Source organism: Salmo salar, chromosome 12 (genome assembly GCF_965601325.2).
Source record: "Salmo salar chromosome 12, fSalSal1, whole genome shotgun sequence".
In the NCBI taxonomy this organism is placed as follows: Eukaryota; Metazoa; Chordata; class Actinopteri; order Salmoniformes; family Salmonidae; genus Salmo; species Salmo salar.
The window spans coordinates 62,008,210-62,028,121 of NC_138302.1; the positions used below are offsets into that span (position 1 = coordinate 62,008,210).

Below are 19,912 nucleotides of genomic sequence, written 5' to 3' on the forward strand. Positions count from 1 at the left end.
CATGTGATGTCTGGAAAAAGGAAAAATATGCACAGGCAATGGTCAGGTGCTGGATAGAAAACATATTTAAAATAATGTCCTCGGATGTTTATTTTTGTAATGTTTGAGAACCTACAATAGAGCAAATTGTAGGCGATAGCCCAATGACCAAGGGCTTGTACAGTTATTACCTCCACTAGTGATTGGGGTTGTGACGGTAACTATGGGCCAGGCCAGGAGGGTAGGGGAGAGAAGGGAAGAGGGGGTGATTAGCCTGACTTTATCCCCAGGGACAGATGGTGGATACGGGTTTAGCAGCTTACCAAAGAGGCGTCTTGAGCCTTCTCCCTTTGGATGCTAGTCCATGTCCACGCTGCGAGGAGGTGAGGAGAGAACTCGCTGTCTGTCCACCGAGAGCGAGAGAGCCTAGGAGACAGGTGAGTAAGACATCCAGGCCCCGAGTGTCTCTCCCTGGATAGTTTGGGCCCCAACTTAACTCTGGGCATAGGCCATGGAGAGATTGGTATGCGTCTCTCCTAAGCTGCTCAGGTACTTCGTAAATCTTTTGGCTATAGTGCTATATTTGTTGGTAAGGTGAGGAGTAAGGGAGTTTTCTATTGGCGTATCTGGGGAATCTCCTGAAAAAGAGGAATACTATATGAGCGATCGTGTTTTCAATAAGCACATGTATCGTGCTTGTTTTAACAGCCAACCTTCCTCCACAGATTTGTGCGTCAGGACAGTAAGGGGATCTCATCAGGACGTGGAGCCATGCTGCTGAGAATTTTGCCCCGAGCGGCTGCACTGCTCATGCTGTGTGTTCAGCCACTGCATGCCTCCGTGCTGCCTGCTGTATCCTCCTACGAGTTCACTGCCTATAGGATGCAGCAGTACGCCGTTCAGCAGGAAAAACATGGTAGGGTCACTTGGCCAGACATACTAAGTATCTGCACCAGAGAAAAGTTTACACCTGTTATTTTAGAATTTCAAAATATAAAGTGCAGCTCTGTGGAGCAGCTTTCTTTTTATGCGCTGTAATCCTAAAGAAGGTATTTGTGCACCGTTTTCATTATTTAGTATTTGTATTTTCTGTGATTGAGACAGGAAAGAGAAGGTGAAGTTTGGAACTGTGTTTTTTCATGTGACCTCTGTTGACCTGTGGAGGTTCTCGCGGTGCCATAGTGCAGGCGGAGGCCCGCTCAGCAGACGAACCAGTGTTAACACGACGCTGTGTCATCATGAAGCTGCCGGACTTCACCGTGGAGCGATACCTGGAGGCTCTGAGGCAGAGCGCTGCCGCTGTACTCCTCCTGCTACCCAAAAACATGTCCGCTGTCCCCCAGGATATCATACAGGTATTTTAGACCTTTTATCAGGGTTGGCGGCTCATTCTATTGTAATATCAATCACTTGGGAGTATACAATAATCTACAGGTTTATGACCATGCCTGTTTTCTCTACCTGGCACCTTCAAGTTCTGGATATGTGGCACATTAATCCATTATAATGTAAACCCTTTGCTTCTATACAGACCTTCATGGTGAGTGAGAGCGAAGCGTTGTTAAAGGATACCATCATGCCTGTGTACGTGACCCTGGAGGACGAGCAGCTCCTTTATATGTACGAAGAGGTCAAGCACGCCGCAGCCTCTCGCACTTCCTCTATACTGGTCCGAGGTAAGTGGAGAAGGCGGGATGGGAGGAAGAGGGTCTGGAGAGTAGGAAGGTTGGAGAGAGGGATGAGTAAAGGGGATGAAAGAAAGGAGGTAGACCTAGGGAAGAGAAAGGAGGGGGATACAGCGCAATGTGAAATTTGATTATAATAATAATAATAAATGCAATAGGTTCAGCATCTTTCATAACACAACTTGAACTTCTCTCTTTTACTCTCTGTCAGTGTTCCGTAGTATGGTCACAGCCACCGTATTTCAGATTCTAGTGAGCAACACCAGCCCCATCAAGCCCATCACTGACAATACAATCATTACTCTGGAGGTGAGTCTCTCTCCAACCCTGTCTATGACCAAGGACATCAGTTAATTCTTATGGCATGTGAACCATGGAATGAATTATAATTGGATGTGAAATACTGTATTAGGCCTACTGGTCCCAACATAGCCAAGTCAGACTTGTGTACAGATTGTGATTGGTCTCTGTGCCTTCAGGGTGTACTTCCTGGTGCTGGAGAGGATGCGCCCACCATCGTTATCACGGCCCACTACGACTCCTACGGCCTTACTCCAGTAAGTCAACTGTACGCTGCGTATACTAGTGAAATAATAAAAATGTATTCACAAATGCTGAGTTTCAATCAAAAATATTTGCGCGCGTGTGTTAAACAGTGGCTGTCGTATGGAGCAGACTCCAATGGTAGCGGAGTCACCATCTTGCTTGAGCTGGTCCGTCTTTTCCAGAAACTTTATAGCAACCCCCACAGCCAGCCTCCGTGAGTTAAACACACTATCTTTGAGTTATTTACAGACGTAAAACGTATGCACGCATGACTTTAAGTTGCTAAGTGGCATAAATGATTACTATTTATATTAAATATTTTCACTATTCATAGATGATATGAAAATAATTCATCACATATACAGTGCATTCAGAAAATGTATTCAGACCCCTTGACGAGCTCTGAGATAGGATTGTGTCGAGCACAGACCTGGGGAAGGGTACCAAAACATTTCTGCAGCGTTAAAGTTCCCCAAGAACACAGTGGCCTCCATCATTCTTTAATGGAAGAAGTTTGGAACCACCAAGACTCTTTCTAGAGCAGGCTGCCCAGACAAACTGAGCAATCGGGGGAGAAGGGCCTTGGTCAGGGAGGTGACCAAGAACCTGATGGTCACTCTGACAGAACTCCAGAGTTCCTCTCTGGAGATGGGAGAACCTTTCAAAAAGACAACCATCTTTGCAGCACTCCACCAATTTATGGTAGAGTGGCCATACGGAAGCCACTCTTCACTAAAAGGCACATGACAGATGGCTTGGAGTTTGCCAAAAGGCACCTAAAGGACTCTCAGACCATGAGAAACAAGATTCTGGCCTGATGAAACCAAGATTGAACTCTTTGGCCTGAATGTCAAGCGTCATGTCTGGAGGAAACCTGGCACAATCCCTACGGTGAAGCATGGTGGTGGCAGCATCATGTTGTGGGGATGTTTTTCAGTGGCAGGGACTGGGAGATTAATCAGGATTTAGGGAAAGATGAACGGAGCAAAGTACAGAGATCCTTGATGAAAACCTGCTCAGGACCTCAAACTGGGGCGAAAGATCACCTTTCAACAGGACAACAACCCTAAGCACACATCCAAGACAACGCAGGAGTGTCTTTTGGAAAACAAGTCTCTGAATGTCCTTGAGTGGCCCAGCCAGAGCCCGGACTTGAACCTGATCGAACATCTCTGGAGAGACCTGAAAATAGCTGTGCAGCGACGCTCCACATCCAACCTGACAGAGCTTGAGAGCATCGATCTGCAGAGAAGAATGAGAGAAACTCCCCAAATACAGGTGTGCCAAGCTTGTAGCATTATACCCAAGAAGAATCGAGGCTGTAATCGCTGCCAAAGGTGCTTCAACAAAGTACTGAGTGAAGGGTCTGAATACTTATGTAAATGTGATATTTCTGTTTTAAAAATGATACATTTGCAAAAATGTATAAAAACATGTTTTTGCTTTTTCATTATGGGGTACTGTGTGTAGATTGAAGATTTCTTTCTTTTTTTAAATCTAATTTAGAATAAGGCTGTAACGTAACAAAGTGCAAAAGTCAAAGGGTCTGAATACTTTCCGAATGCACTGTATATTACATTTCTATTACATTTCAAATATCATACACTTTGAGTAATAGGCCTTAGTACCTTTTCCAATCAGGTTTTAAGGGAATGTTTGGGCATTTGAAATGACACGTGTTCTTTGTGTTCTAGATACCATCTTCTTTTCTCCCTGACTGGCGGTGGGAAGTATAACTTCCTGGGTACCAAGAGGTTTATAGAGGAGAATATGGATCATGCCGGTGAGTTGTTGTTTCACTTGATCGTCTTTCAGATATGGAGTCGAGACCAGATCTATCGAATACTAGACCAAGACTAACCATCTCAAGTCAGAAACATAAAGCATCTACACCCTAAAAACTTTACCCACTGCATGTACACCCAGTTTCTACAGTAGGGAGGTAGGCCCCCTAACACATGTTTTCATACCTACTATGCCACATACTCGTATTTTCATCTGCTGCTTAGTGGGTGAACCATGGCTGGGAGGGCACTGCTACAACAGCCCTGTAGTCTGGTTGATTGTAGCCTTGCCTTATGTCTCTCTCAAGTTGATTCTATCCTTGTGGTATGTCTCCCTCCAGAGACCAGCCTTCTCCATGACAATGTGGCGTTTGTTCTGTGTCTGGACACGCTGGCCAATGGCGACGACATGTTCCTGCACGTGTCCCGCCCCCCCAAACCTGGCACCCCTCAGCATGCCTTCGTACAACATCTGGAGCAGGTAACTCCTCCCACCAGCAGATACTGTAGGAAGTGTGGAGGCGCTTGATGGCCCAATGTCACTTGTATGAACTAAACGTACATGCATCCCACCACCTTCCATGTAGGTAGTTTCTTCCCGGTTCCCTTGGGTGAGGTTTGGGATGGTCCACAAGAAGATCAACCTGGGGGAGTCCACTGTTTCCTGGGAGCACGAGCGCTATGCCATGCGCAGGATACCAGGCTTCACGCTGTCTCACCTGGAGGACCCCAAAGCTGAACTCAGAGGCTCCATCCTGGACACTGTGTGAGTGGCACTGCTCTGTCTTATTTTAGGGTGGAATGACAACAGTATATTAAATGCATATTCCACAAGATTTTCCCAGTCTAGCATCTAGACTCTTAGACATATTGCAATTATTACAGATTCTGGAAAAGGTCCATAATGAGGCTGTTACCCTCCCAACAGGTTGCACGTGGACTTGAGGAAGATGAAGCGCAATGCCATCGTTATTGCAGAATCGCTAGCTCGGTTTATGTATAATCTCTCTGACAAGGTATAAAACATGTACTAATGCACACACACACACACACACTAGAATACTTTATTTTAATCAATGAGGAAACAAATGAACTCATCTTAATTTGTTTTCCAATAGGGTTCCCCAAAAGACATACAAGTCTTCAAGGGCCAAATGGTAAGATTTTATTTTTTACCAGAATCAGGAAAGGCAACTACAGTCATGAAGGGAACAATTCTGTCCTCCAGTTTAGTATACACTATTGCATCAGTTCCAAGCAGATTTATCAGAAGTTGACTGTCCTATGCACAGTGCAAACATAATGCAAGGGGAATCGTTAATCTGATAACTGGTGATTGGCTGAGAGAAACTGATAATAAAATGATTGTTAGACTTCAGTGCAGCTTTTGACATTATCGATCATAGTCTGCTGCTGGAAAAACTGATGTGTTATGGCTTTACACCCCCTGCTATAATGTGGATAAAGAGTTACTTGTCTAACAGAACACAGAAGGTGTTCTTTAATGGAAGCCTCTCAAACATAATCCAGGTAGAAGCAGGAATTCCCCAGGGTAGCTGTTTAGGCCCCTTGCTTTTTTCATTCTTTACTAACGACATGCCACTGGCTTTGTGTAAGGCCAGTGTGTCTATGTATGCGGATGACTCAACACTTTACACGTCAGCTACTACAGTGACTAAAATGACTGCAACACTTAAAACTTCTTAAGGACAGACGTTCCGCTAGCGGAACGCCTCACCAATATCCAATGGTAGAGCGTGGCGCGAAATACAAATACCTAAAAAATGCTAAAACTTAAATTTCTCAAACATATGACTATTTTACACAATTTTAAAGACAAGACTCTCGTTAATCTAACCACATTGTCCGATTTGAAAAAGGCTTTACAGCGAAAGCAAAACATTAGATTATGTCAGGAGAGTACCCTGCCAAAAATAATCACACAGCCATTTTCAAAGCAAGCATATATGTCACAAAAACCAAAACCACAGCTAAATGCAGCACTAACCTTTGATGATCTTCATCAGATGACACTCCTAGGACATTATGTTATACAATACATGCATGTTTTGTTCAATCAAGTTCATATTTATATCAAAAACCAGCTTTTTACATTAGCGTGTGATGTTCAGAACTAGCATACCCACCGCAAACCTCCGGTGAATTTACTAAATTACTCATGATAAACGTTCACAAAATACATAACAATTATTTAAAGAATTATAGATACAGAACTCCTTTATGCAATTACGGTGTCAGATTTTAAAATAGCTTTTCGGCGAAAGCACATTTTCCAATATTCTGAGTACATAGCCCGGCCATCACGGCTAGCTATTTTGACACCCACCAAGTTTGGGACAACCTAAACTCAGAATTACTATTAGAAAAATTGGATTACCTTTGCTGTTCTTCGTCAGAATGCACTCCCAGGACTTCTACTTCAACAACAAATGCTGTTTTGGTTCCAAATAATCCATAGTTATATTCAAATAGCTCCGTTTTGTTCGTGCATTCAGGTCACTATCCGAAGAGTGATGCGCATTTCGTGACAAAAAATATTCCATTACCGTACTTCGAAGCATGTCAAACGTTCTTTAAAATCAATTTTTATGCTATTTTTCGCGTAAAATAGCGATAATATTCCAACCGGGCGACGTTGTATTCATTCAAAGGCTGAAAGAAAAATATTGAGAATTCAGGCTGACCACTAACAAATTCTCCTGCTGTTCTTCGCCCAGAGACAGCAGACACCCCATTCCACTTTCTGGCGCCTTCTGAGAGCCAATTGAAGCCTTAGAAAATGTCACGTTACAGCACAGATGCTGTATTTTCGATAGAGATGCAACAGAAGGACAACAAATTGTCAGACAGGGCACTTCCTGTATGGAATCTTCTCAGGTTTTGGCCTGCCATATGAGTTCTGTTACACTCACAGACACCATTCAAACAGTTTTAGAAACGTTAGAGTGTTTTCTATCCAAATCTACTAATTATATGCATATTCTAGTTTCTGGGCAGGAGTAGTATCCAGATTAAATCGGGTACGTTTTTTTATCCGGCCGTGAAAATACGGCCCCCTATCCCAAACAGGTTTAACAAAGAGCTGCAGTTAGTTTTGGAATGTTTAGCAAGGAATAAATGAATCCTAAATATTTCCAAAACTTAAAGCATTGCATTTGGAACATATCATTCACTTAACCCTAAACCTCAACTCCATCTCGTAATGAATAATGTGGAAATTTAGCAAGTTGAGGTGACTAAACTGCTTGGAGCTTCCCTGGATTGTAAACTGTCATGGTCAAAACATATTGATACAACAGTAGCTAAGATGTCCATAATAAAGCGCTGCTCTGCATTCCTAACGACACTATCAACAAGGCAGGTCCTACAGGCCCTGGTTTTGTCGCACCTGGTCTATTGTTCAGTAGTGTGGTCAGGTGCCACAAAGAGGGACTTGGGAAAATTGCATGGCTGGCTCTTAAAAGTACACGGAGAACTAACATTAATGACGTGCATGTCAATCTCTCATGGCTCAAAGTGGAAGAGAGATTGACATCATTACTTGTTTACATAAGCGGTGTTGACAAGCTGAAGCTACTAGCACACAGCTCGGATACCCATGCATACCCCACAAGACGTGCCACCGGAGGTCTCTTCACAGTCCCCAAGTCCAGAACAAACTATGGGAGGCGCACAGTACTACATAGAGCCATGACTACATGGAACTCTATTCCACATCAGGTAACTGGTGCAAGCAGTAGAATCAGATTTAAAAAGCAGGTAAAAATACACCTTATGGAACAGCGGGATCTGTGAAGTAACACAAACATAGGCACATACGCATGCAAACACACACTAACATATGCACTATACACACACGTACACAAGGATTTTGTTTTGTAGATATGTGGTAGTGGAGTATGGGCCTGAAGGCACACACTTACATGCTGACCAGACCGGACACGTCACGTGCGCAAGCGTCGCAAAATAAATTTAGAAATCCATGTAATTCAATTATTGCGCCAACGAGCGTCTGCGATGCCAAGGGCTAAAATAGAACTCCTTTCTATTTCTGACGCAGATCGTGCTGAAAGTCGTGCCTCTCCCATCTCCTCATTGGTTTATAGAAGCAGGTACCCACGTGCCAGCTCCTCATTGTTTATACCCACGTGGGTGATTGAAAGACGAACTGTTTTGCCGGTTGTCGTGGTAATACTATGAAAGTGTAGATGCCGATCACCATATAAGTTCAAAGATGAAAAATCCTGGAAGGAGGAGAGATGACTTGAAACGATTCGGTTGGCCGTTTTATGTGTGGATTAATTGTCGGAGTAGAGGACCTTGTGCATCTCAGGTAAAATAACAACTCAAAGTTTATATCCCAGTACAAATTAGCTAGCAACAGTAAGCTAGCTAAATAGGACAAATTATCTAGCAAGTGCAAGTGCAAGCTAACTAGCTAAATTGCCATACATGTTTAATGCTAGAGAGAATAAAGTAGACGGCATGGGTCAAAATTGTGATTTATGACCCTATGTCCGGATGACGCGTACATGCCCAAATAAGGGCATCCGGTCAAGACATCCTGGCGGGAAGGTGTCACGTGGTTAGGGCCATATAGTTGCATCCTCTTTTGTCACGTGTTAGTGTGTGTTATTTTATATCTATATTGCATCTATTCCTTTGAAGTTGTCATGATGATTGATGTGTAGGGACCTCGTTGAACTGCGAGGGTTGTGTTTGAACATTTCAAAGAGGATGGCCCCACACCCCACCTATTTTATTGCTCTTAGGGTTGTTGTCTATGAAGTAGGAATGTCCGCCTTATAAATAAGACCCAGAACAACACATGCGGCCCCAGAACACTAAACAAGATTTTAAAAGTAAACATGGATTTTGTGATCAGTGGCAAAACAGTGATGACCGTAACAACGGAAGCAGGACCACGGCTGAAACATCCTCTTTAAAATGTTCAAACACAACCCCCGCAGTTCAACGAGGTCCCTACACATCAATCATCATGACAACTTCAAAGGAATAGATGCAATATACAGTGGGGGAAAAAAGTATTTGATCCCCTGCTGATTTTGTATTTTTGCCCACTGACAAAGAAATGATCAGTCTATAATTTTAATGTTAGGTTTATTTGAACAGTGAGAGACAGAATAACAACAAAAATATCCAGAAAAACGCATGTTAAAAATGTTATAAATTGATTTGCATTTTAATGAGGGAAATAACTATTTGACCCCCTCTCAATCAGAAAGATTTCTGGCTCCCAGGTGTCTTTTATACAGGTAATGAGCTGAGATCAGGAGCACACTCTTAAAGGGAGTGCTCCTAACCGCAGCTTGTTACCTGTATAAAAGACACCTGTCCACAGAAGCAATCAATCAATCAGATTCCAAACTCTCCACCATGGCCAAGACCAAAGAGCTCTCCAAGGATGTCAGGGACAAGATTGTAGACCTACACAAGGCTGGAATGGGCTACAAGACCATCGCCAAGCAGCTTGGTGCGAAGGTGACAACATTTGGTGCGATTATTCGCAAATGGAAGAAACACAAAATAACTGTCAATATCCCTCGGCCTGGGGCTCCATGCAAGATCTCACCTCGTGGAGTTGCAATGATCATGAGAACGGTGAGGAATCAGCCCAGAACTACACAGGAGGATCTTGTCAATGATCTCAAGGCAGCTGGGACCATAGTCACCAAGAAAACAATTGGTAACACACTACGCCGTGAAGGACTGAAATCCTGCAGTGCCCGCAAGGTCCCCCTGCTCAAGAATACATATACATGCCCGTCTGAAGTTTTCCAATGAACATCTGAATGATTCAGAGGACAACTGGTGAAATTGTTGTGGTCAGATGAGACCAAAATGGAGCTCTTTGGCATCAACTCAACTCGCCGTGTTTGGAGGAGGAGGAATGCTGCCTGTGACCCCAAGAACACCATCTCCACCATCAAACATGGAGGTGGAAACATTATGCTTTGGGGGTGTTTTTCTGCTAAGGGGACAGGACAACTTCCCCGCATCATTTGACGGGGCCATGTACTGTCAAATCTTGGGTGAGAACCTCCCTCCCTCAGCCAGGGCATTGAAAATGGGTCGTGAATGGGTATTCCAGCATGACAATGACCCAAAACACACAGCCAAGGCAACAAAGGAGTGGCTCAAGAAGAAGCACATTAAGGTCCTGGAGTGGCCTAGCCAGTCTCCAGACCTTTATCCCATAGACAATCTGTGGAGGGAGCTGAAGGTTCAATTTGCCAAACGTCAGCCTTGAAACCTTAATGACTTGGAGAAGATCTGCACAGGGGAGTGGGACAAAATCCCTCCTGAGATGTGTGCAAACCTGATGGCCAACTACAAGAAACATCTGACCTCTGTGATTGCCAACAAGGGTTTTGCCACCAAGTACTAAGTCATGTTTTGCAGAGGGGTCAAATACTTATTTCCCTCATTAAAATGCAAATCATTTTATAACATTTTTGACAAGCGTTTTTCTGGATTTTTTTGTTGTTATTCTGTCTCTCACTGTTCATATAAACCTACAATTAAAATTATAGACTGATCATTTCTTTGTAAGTGGGCAAATTTACAAAATCAGCAGGGGATCAAATACTTTTTTCCCCCACTGTAGATATAAAATAACACACACTCTAACACGTGACAGAAGAGGATGCAACTATATGGCCCTAACCACGTGACACCTTCCCGCCAGGATGTCCTGACCTGATGCCCTTATTTGGGCATGTACGCGTCATCTGGACATAGGGTCATAAATCACAATTTTGACCCATGCCGTCTACTTTATTCTCTCTGCTTTTCGACCTGTCCCCAAATTAATGTCATTGGTTCAGAGTTTGTTTTGATATTTTAACCTGCGTGTCGTGATCCTGTTTGGTGTAGGGGGACAAAATAAATGTATGCTCGATGGCGCACGCTCGCAGCCGGTTTGGGTTCCGTGTTAGTGTTGTGAATTATGTAATGAATGTATTGTAATGTTTCTAAAATTGTATAACTGCCTTAATTCTCCCGGACCCCAGGAAGAGCCTTGGCAGCAGCTAATGGGGTTCCATAAATACAAATCTAACATTCTTAAGGAAACACTTAATTGACACTTTTTGTGTGAAACAATTCCATCTTGGAGTGCCTTCTTAAAGTGTCCATACCCCTTGACTTATTCCACATTTTGTTATGTTACAGCCTGAATTCAAAATGGATGAACATTTTTTTTCTTCCACCCATTTACCCACAATCCCCCATAGTATTTTTTGAATTGTTGCCATATTTATTGAAAATGAAATATGGAAATATCTCATTTACATAAGAATTCACACCCCTGAGTCAATACTTTGTAGAAGTACCTTTGGCAGCAATTACAGCTTTGAGTCATCTTGGGTATGTCTGTATCAGCTTTACACATCTGGATTCAGGCATTTTTCTCTCAGATTTTCTTAAACTCTTAAGTTAGATGGGGAGCAGTAATGAACAGCAATATTCAAGTCTTTCTTTACACAGATTGTCAATGGGATTCCAGCATTGCTTTGAATGTATGCTTGGGATCATTGTCCTGTTGGAAACGTAAATATTTACCCCAGTCTAAGGTCGTTTGCATGGTTCTCATCAAGGATTTGCCTGTATTTGGCTCCATTCTTTGTTCCCTCTTCTTACCGGTCTCCCAGTCCCTGCTGCTGAAAAGCATCCCCATAGCGTGATCCTGCCACCACAGTAGGGATGGTGTTAGACAGGTGATGAGCTGTGCCTGGTTTTCTCCAGACATAGCACTTTGCATTCAGGTCAAAGAGTAAAATTTGTTTAATCAGACCACAGAATCTTTTGCCTTATGATCTCAGTCTTTTACGAGCCTTTTACTAAGGTCCTTCTTGCTCAGTTTGGTCGGACGGCCAGCTCTAGGCAGAGTCTGGGTAGTTCTATATTTTTTTCATTTCCCAATGATGGAGACCACGGTTCTCTTGGAAACTTTCAACATGCTAGAAATAGTTTTATACCCTTCCTCATGTGTGTATATATATATATACACACAGTATGCTTCATCACAATTCTATCTCAGAGACCTACAGACAGTTCTTTGGACTTCATGGTACAGTTTCTTCTCTGACATGCACTGTCAGCTGTGGGACCTTATATAGACAGGTGTGTTTCTTTCTAAATCATGTCCAAACAATTGAATTGGCCACAGGTGGACTCCAATGAGGTTGTAGTGACATCTCGAGGATGATCGATGGAAAGAGGAAATTGGTTGCACCTGCACTCAATTTGGAGTGTCATAGCAAAACGGTGTGAATACTTACGTAAATTAAATATTTATTGAAATGTCAATACATTTTTCCCCTTTGTCATTATGGGGTATTGTGTGTAGATGGGTGAGAAAAAAATATAAATTTCATCCATTTTGAATTCAGGCTGTAACACAACATGTGAAATGAGTCAAGGGGTATGAATACTTTCAAAAGGCACTGTACCTCTAACCTAAATTTGTACAGTATGCATCCTCAATTGTCCATCTTAATCTCTGGTATAGGAGTTTCAGGACAGTCGCATGTCTAGCCTGATGTCCTTCCTGACGTCAATCCCACGGGCAACACAGCTGGATAAGGATCCCAAACACGCCATACTGGTGAACACTCTGGAACATGAGCTGAGGTACTATCTGCACCAGGTCCACAGACACACCTTCCGCCAAGACAAGAGGTACAAGACAGACAGACGCACGCTAGTGCGCATGCACATAGCCATAAAAAACACGTCTTCCTACCTTTCATTCCTTGAAATTATGATTGTTAAGAGTGATTTGGTAATGTTTTGTTTCTTTTTCAGGGATCCTGAACTGACCTTTTTTGACCAAATGGAGCAACCAATGATGATGTATAGGTATGAGGACTAAATGTTTAAAACAGTCACATTTTAGGTGCTAGTCCAATGAGGAAAACGGTATCAAAACACCCACACTTGCAAATCCAACGACTAACCTTATATTTTTCATATTTTTATTATACCGAATAGTGTATATAAATTAAGCAAACGATGCATTTCATAGTGAGGTTCGTTTCCATGTTTTCATTATGTTTGGTAATTGTTAACTGGATTTCGTTCCCTATATGTTTTATCACCAGGATTAAGCCAGCAGCCTTTGACCTCTTCCTTGGGGGCTGTATAGCTGCTTACCTGGCGATAGTCTACTATGCCATCGAGGTTGGTAGACATTCACAGTTCACCTTGGTATACATAGACTGCCCATTTGACAACAAACCCTGTCACTGGATCCAAAAAAGTGCATTTTCCCAACGGGGATATTAAGCATATTATTTTATTGTGAGATTATGCAATATTAATTATGTATTAGTGGCAGGGTCTGAAATTGTTGCTGAAGATACACTGACCATGTGCTCATTTATCCACTTTCCTTCTTCCTTTTAAGAATTGTGGGTATCTCTACACCAAACTGAAAGCAGCTGTGAAGTCTAAACAGAAGTAAGGTTGTGACCAATGCTTTGAAGACCTGGAAGTCAGAGTTGGGTTTTTTAGGTCCAATGGAAAATACATTTGTGCGAGAACTGACACTGACACTGAATAGGGAATTGTTTAGGCCATACAAAAGCATTTCTGTTTGAAACCATCTCAACTGAACAAGCCCATGGGGCATTGTTGAAAAGGTTATTTAAAAATAATTTGTAGTCCATGTTAATGGTGACAACAAAAATGTCACCAATTTGTATGAAATGCATTGTATTACTTTTACGATTGTTTTAAATAAACAGAAACCCTCATAACATGAACAGTTTTATTTTCAAAAGTTTAGCTTTTTCTATTAATAACATTTCTAGCTACATTTGGATTATCATATATGGAAAAAATCTCAGCCGGCGCCATCTTTAATTCTTTAATGTTTTTTTTTTTCTTTTTTTTTCTTCTAAAGAGCAATGAACTGCACATTGCATGACTTCAAGCCCTTGTCAGGCTATGGGATTGTGCACCCCCTAGTGTATGTATTTTTCTATGACACTGTTGTTGAATATCCTTGAATGTCCTCTGTAGTTTCGATAAACTTGTGATCACACCTCAGTGGTTGAGATGGAGAGCGTTAGCAAAATCTCTGTGCCATTACTCTTGCTAAATAACTAAAGCAAGTCATTCAAGTGTATCAAACTACCTTTCCAACGTGAAGGCCGTGCCCTCGAGTTGTTTTACTTTCACAGGCTCGGCTACACTTATTTGAAAGGACGCACGAGCCTACAAAGAACACCAACAAACTTCTAGACACGTGGATCAGCCAGATACAGCATCTTCTAGAATGTCAGCTAATGATCAGTGCCAACATGAGGGAGTGGAGAAGACTAGACTAGAGGATCGATTTAGCAGTAATTGTAGGATTGTATTTAGATACATTAACTCCTGTTTACTTGCCTGAAAAGATGCCCATGTTGAGTTTATTACAGTTGCTAATAGCTAGGCTTTTTGCTGGGGATAAATGGGGGTTGGACGGGTACTGTGGGGTTTACAATAAGGCACAATATGTTCAAAAATGTCTGTAACCCACTTACAAATAATGTGCAACACTAGGCTAGACAGTGGGAGCAGCAAGGCATTAGTGTGGTACTAAACTAAATCTCCCTCCTTTTTTGTCAGGTAGTGGTGTAAAGTAACTAAGTAAAAATAAGTAAGTAATTTTTGTTGTTGTTGGGGGGTATCTGTCCTTTACTCAAGTGTATATATATTTTTGACAACTTTTACTCTTACTTTATTCATAAAGATAATATGCACTTTTCCCTCCCATTTTCCCTGAAACCCAAAAGTACTTGTTACATTTCGAATGCTCAGGCAGGACAGCAAAGTGGTCCAATTCACACTTATCATGAGAACGCATGGTCGTCACGACGGCCTCACTAAACGTGACTAATAGGTTTGTAAATTATGTCTGAATGTTGGAGTGTGGCCCTGGCTGTCCGTAGCTAAAACAATTAATTGGTTGGTCTTGTTTGCTTAATGTAAGGAATTTGATGTATAGGATGTAATTTATACTTTTGATACTTAAGTACATTTTAAACCAGACACTTTAAATATTTTACTCAAGTAGTATTTTACTGGGTGACTCACTTTTACTTGAGTCTTTATTTTTAGGGACTGGTCGAAATTTACGCAATTGTTACCTGGAGGAAAATGGGGGATGGTCATGCTTTTTCAATTTCAGCCAGAGGCAGGGTTTAGTATTATTGTTATTTTTGTTCAGGGGAGGGTCATGTCGTTTGTAATCGATTAAATGTCAGTATTTTTCAGCATTTTGGAATGTACATATTGACTTAGACCATGTGTAACTTTGGTTTACAACCCTGCTCTCTCGTTCTCCTCGCTAAGGCCAGCATTGGTGGGCATTTTTTACCTTTCCATTGGCTGTTCGATCAGTCCATCTTTGTGCTTGGCGTATCAAGAACCTGGGCGTGTAGAGAACCTAGTGAATCAAGTAGCGCTTGTAGTGATGACATAGAGTGGTAGAAATGCGTTCAATACAACTGGGAACTCTGAAATTTCAGACTTCCATCAGTGTGTTCAAGACAACTGAGAACTTGAAACAAATCAGGTCATGTAATTTGTAATGATAGATTTTTTGTGATTATTTTGTTGCTTATTATATATTGATGTATGCCCCTCATCTCTGATAAATTCAGCAGCAGTGCACGATAGGCTATAGGAAGTGCAAGATTGGAGAAGCACAGGGCAAAGTTATATAAGGAAATGTACTTCCTAAATAGATAGGCTATTTATAGTACATTGACTGGATAAATAACAGTACAGTCCCTAGGAACAGTACAGACTGTGTGCTTGTATTTAGTACATCCACCAGAGGGAGCCAAATACTAAATCAGTCATTGTTACACCACCTTGTCTCCATACCATTTCGACCTAGGCCTGGACTATAGAATAATCCATGTAGCTGTGCATATCTGCAGTCAGCAATATATATATTTATATACCTGGATCTCAAGTCTAGATCAGTTACCAACCGTATCGTAAGTTCATAAACTAGGAGACACAGTGTCCCAATACTAGTACATGATCTTCCTTGATAAATACATTTTTCCAATTGAGGTTTGGGAGGATGAGTGGAAATGGCTGTATGGGTTAAGGCGGAGCCTTACATGGCAAATTGGCACTCTTTCCTTACAATCCATCTCGGAAACAATGTTTTTGAGTACATACAGTATGACAAGGCATTTCATTTGTATTGATACGAGTTGCATGTTGTCCCTTAAAATAGTTTTAAAATACTTTTGAAACTGTACATAATCCCCATTTTATTACATTTGAGGTTATGTAAAAGTCGGGGGCAGGCAATATTACTTTCAAACACAGTGTAGTTTGAGAGTAATATTCCATCGAGTTTGGTTACAATATTTGATTTTCAGATAGGGAGCAACAAGAAGTTGACATACTTAGCATTCTTGCAAGTAACAAGAAATCCTTCATGTTTTATAGGGCTTTATGTTGGCTCGATATCCATGGTTTTGGAATTGCTATGGTGAATGTTATTTTGAGACTTACAGTTCAAGGATAGTTAATTAACGTGATTTCCATGGCGCTGGTCCACACAGGAAGTGTGGGAGAGGGACAGAAAGAGGACAACGAACAGTTGGCCTTAAAACTCTCCCAGTAGACTATCGAAGTCGCTGAGAAATTACCCTGAATATATGTATGGATTATAATATTTGCATGTCTTACATTTTAAAAACAAAAGATAAAGAAAAATCATGAAAAAAAAAATAATTGCCCTGAAACAAAAGCCCCAAAGTACACCTATCTTATGACCTGGAGATCATCCCTCCCTTACAAGTTATCCTTGTTACAACCAGTCTGCTCTCCTGGACAAACTAGGCAAAACATTAGGAGAGGAAGTTCACCTTTTAGAGGCTGAGGAGCATGATCATTACTCATCTTTTTTGTCTTAAACTTTATTACCCTGCATTTTTTTGTGTTTAATCTTATTCTTTCCGTTGTGTCCTGCCACAGCTTGCTCCTCTGCTGGCTGCCAACTTTCCGTAATTATCTCTCTCTCTCTCCCTCTCTCTCATTCTTGCTCGCTCACGTTCGCTCTCTTTCTCCCCTTCTCTGCTAGCTGTTCACCAGAGAGCAGGGCCGGAGAATTAAATCTCTCTGGGGGATTTGCCCAATATAAACATGACACACATCTGGAGGACGCCAGATTCTTGACACGTAACAAGAACCAGCCTTGCGACTGGCGCAGGAGCATTCATCTTCTTGTATTCCCCGCCACCTCCCCTCTCCTCTTGCTCTTATTCACTTTTTCCATTCTGCTCTCTGCTTTCTGTTGTTTGTTGTCGGTGCTCCGCAGGCAGTAAACTCTCCCCAAAACTCTCGAGTTGATTATCAAATGACTGATCTTTTTCAATGTTATTCTTCCATTTGCTATTCTACTAAGAATAGCTAATGGTGGCATCTATACACTCTACATGGTGATTGCACAACAGTTAGAGTACAGTAAAAACATATGGTGGATTTCGTTTTTCATAGATGACTTAGTGTGAGTACGATAATTCACCTAATTGTCCACAGCCATTACATCAGTCACAGATGATGGATAATGTCTAATGACAGCATTATTTCATTGAATTTAGAATCTTGGCTTCATAACTCCAGCTAACGATATAATGCAAAATTAATGAAAGGGCTTAAGAGAGTTTGATGTGTGTGTGTGTGTTTCTACATGTCTGCGTGTGACCTGCTGTTTGTTTGCATACATACGTATGTCAGTGGGTCTGTCTGTGTGTGTGTGTGTGTGTGTGTATGCATGTGTATGGTGCATGTGTGTGTTCGTTAGGGGTTGTGCATTCTTTCCATTACCCAGACCAAATCAATGCAGTGAGCTCAGAGCCAACTAGCACCCCCCTACATCTCTCCTCCTCCTCCCTCTCTGGATTTGCTGTGCTGTGCTAGGGGGGAGAGTGGAAAGAGCTGACCCAACCCTGTCAGGCCAGGCCTGGCCCCAATGTAGTGCTGGCCCTCTGCCTGGCCTCCTGCTGCTGCTCATGGAGCTCGACACACACACACACAGACACACAGACAGTGGCTGTCTCAACACATGCGACCCAGGCTCCAATAACATTTACATACACACTCACACAGCCTTGCATGCACACATAGACTATTCACACACATTCTTAGTTCTTCTGTTTGCTTATGTTTCTTTTGACTATTCCTGTGAAATGCGTTGGTTTTGGCACCTTATGTGAAAGGTGAGGTTTGTCAGAAGTGTAAAGCACAGGAGGCTGCTGAGGGGAGGACGGCTCAAAATAATGTCAGGAACGGAATAAATATGCCTAAAAACTGAGATAATTTGTGAAGAAACAAGTGAGGCATTCTTCTGAATAGAAAACTGAGTAGAAGAAGCTAGTCAAAATTATTCAATGACCCTTTGGGTAACAGGACATGACTTTATGGCGCTGGAGGGAATAGCAGGCGTTTTATGGGCTCCCGACCAATTGTGCTATTTTGTGTTTTTGCGCTGATCTTAACTTATTTGTTTGACTTTTTATTTATTTATTTTTTACATAATGCTACTCGTACTATTTGCAATGACACCCTTTTTTTGCACTGGCTCTTGTACACTCACTGGACTCTACCCACCCACTCTCACGTACTACACTGATACTCCAACACATACACACATACATTCACACGCACATGCATATTGACGCCACACACAGACACACTTTCACACTCTTTCATACAGCACACGCTGCTGCTACTCTGTTTGTCTATCATGATTGCCAAGTCACTTTTACCCCTACTTACATGTGCATATTACCTCAACTGCCTCGTACCCCTGAACATTGACTCGGTACCGGCACTCCCTTGTAAATAGCCTCGTTAGTGTTACTATTTTGTTATTTTTTTTGTGTGCATGTTTTTCTTACTTTTTAGCTCTGCATTATTGGGAAAGGTCTCGTAAGCATTTCATGGTAAACGTCTACATCTGTGTTATTCGATGCGTGTGACAAATATATTTGATTTGACATAATAATAATAATAATTCCATTTAGCAGACACTTTTATCCAAAGCAACTTAGTCATGCATGCATACATTTGACATATGGGGGGCTCCTGGAAATTGAAACCACTACCCTGACATGTAGGCCTATAAGCATTTCCATGAGTGATCAAATAACTTGTATCAATGCTTTTGGGGGATTTGACCACTAAAATTTGTACTTTCAAAATTATACTTTTCACTGCTGCTTGGTCACCATATCGCATCATTTTCAGCTATACAGTAATGCTGATTTGACTTTATGTGTAGTGGTGAGCCACAGTAATTAACCTCAAAAAACCTCTATAAATCAGTTTATATATTGAACCAATCCTGGTGGCATAGCACAACACTAACAATCAATGCTGCCATGACATGAGGCCTTTGCTATGTAGAATCGGAACTCTCTTTTAGCATGTTGATCTCAAATTCAATCAAACCCAGATACATAAAACCTGTCATTTATTAAAACATATTTTCAGAGGTGCAGCCAGGAGCAATGCTGTTTTATGGATTCCAGTGTTCCATATTGGTTGAATTCTTGGAACTTAAAGATATTGCACATCGGGCCTCCTTAGTGGTGCAGCGGTCTAAGTCACTGGATCACAGTGCTTGAGGCGTCACTACAGCCTGGGGTTCGATCCCAGGCTGTGTCACAGCCGGTCATGACTGGGAGACCCATGAGGCGGCGCACAATTGGCCCAGCGTCATCTGGGTTAGGCCGGCCAGGACTTCCTTGGCCCATCGCGATCTAGCGACTCCTTGTGGTGGGCCAGGCGCCTGCAAGCTGACTTCGGGCGCTTGTAAACTGACTTCGGTCGCCAGCTGGACGGTGTTTCCTCCGA

General features: G+C 42.0%; 1 protein-coding gene across 1 annotated transcript; it reads left to right on the forward strand.

The window, feature by feature from the left end:
- Nucleotides 1–258: 258 nt before the first annotated feature.
- zgc:109965 (Nicalin-1-like) lies at nucleotides 259–13,668 on the forward strand. The gene is made up of 16 exons (XM_014132725.3): nucleotides 259–416; nucleotides 705–895; nucleotides 1,144–1,334; nucleotides 1,511–1,655; nucleotides 1,876–1,973; nucleotides 2,144–2,221; nucleotides 2,321–2,424; nucleotides 3,905–3,993; nucleotides 4,336–4,475; nucleotides 4,582–4,760; nucleotides 4,923–5,010; nucleotides 5,113–5,151; nucleotides 12,549–12,718; nucleotides 12,845–12,898; nucleotides 13,141–13,219; nucleotides 13,446–13,668. The coding sequence occupies exons 2-16, from the start codon at nucleotides 751–753 to the stop codon at nucleotides 13,500–13,502; spliced, it is 1,656 nt and encodes a 551-aa protein (XP_013988200.1). The 5' UTR covers nucleotides 259–416; nucleotides 705–750; the 3' UTR covers nucleotides 13,503–13,668.
- Nucleotides 13,669–19,912: the final 6,244 nt, after the last annotated feature.

What these genes read in the sequence shown, in the direction of transcription:
- zgc:109965 (XM_014132725.3), top strand. Translation starts at nt 751, where the DNA reads ATGCTGCTGAGAATTTTGCCCCGAGCGGCTGCACTGCTCATGCTGTGT. An exon ending in CGTTCAGCAGGAAAAACATG is followed by an intron (nt 896 to 1,143) that starts GTAGGGTCACTT and finishes TGACCTGTGGAG; the next exon opens with GTTCTCGCGGTGCCATAGTG. An exon ending in TCCCCCAGGATATCATACAG is followed by an intron (nt 1,335 to 1,510) that starts GTATTTTAGACC and finishes GCTTCTATACAG; the next exon opens with ACCTTCATGGTGAGTGAGAG.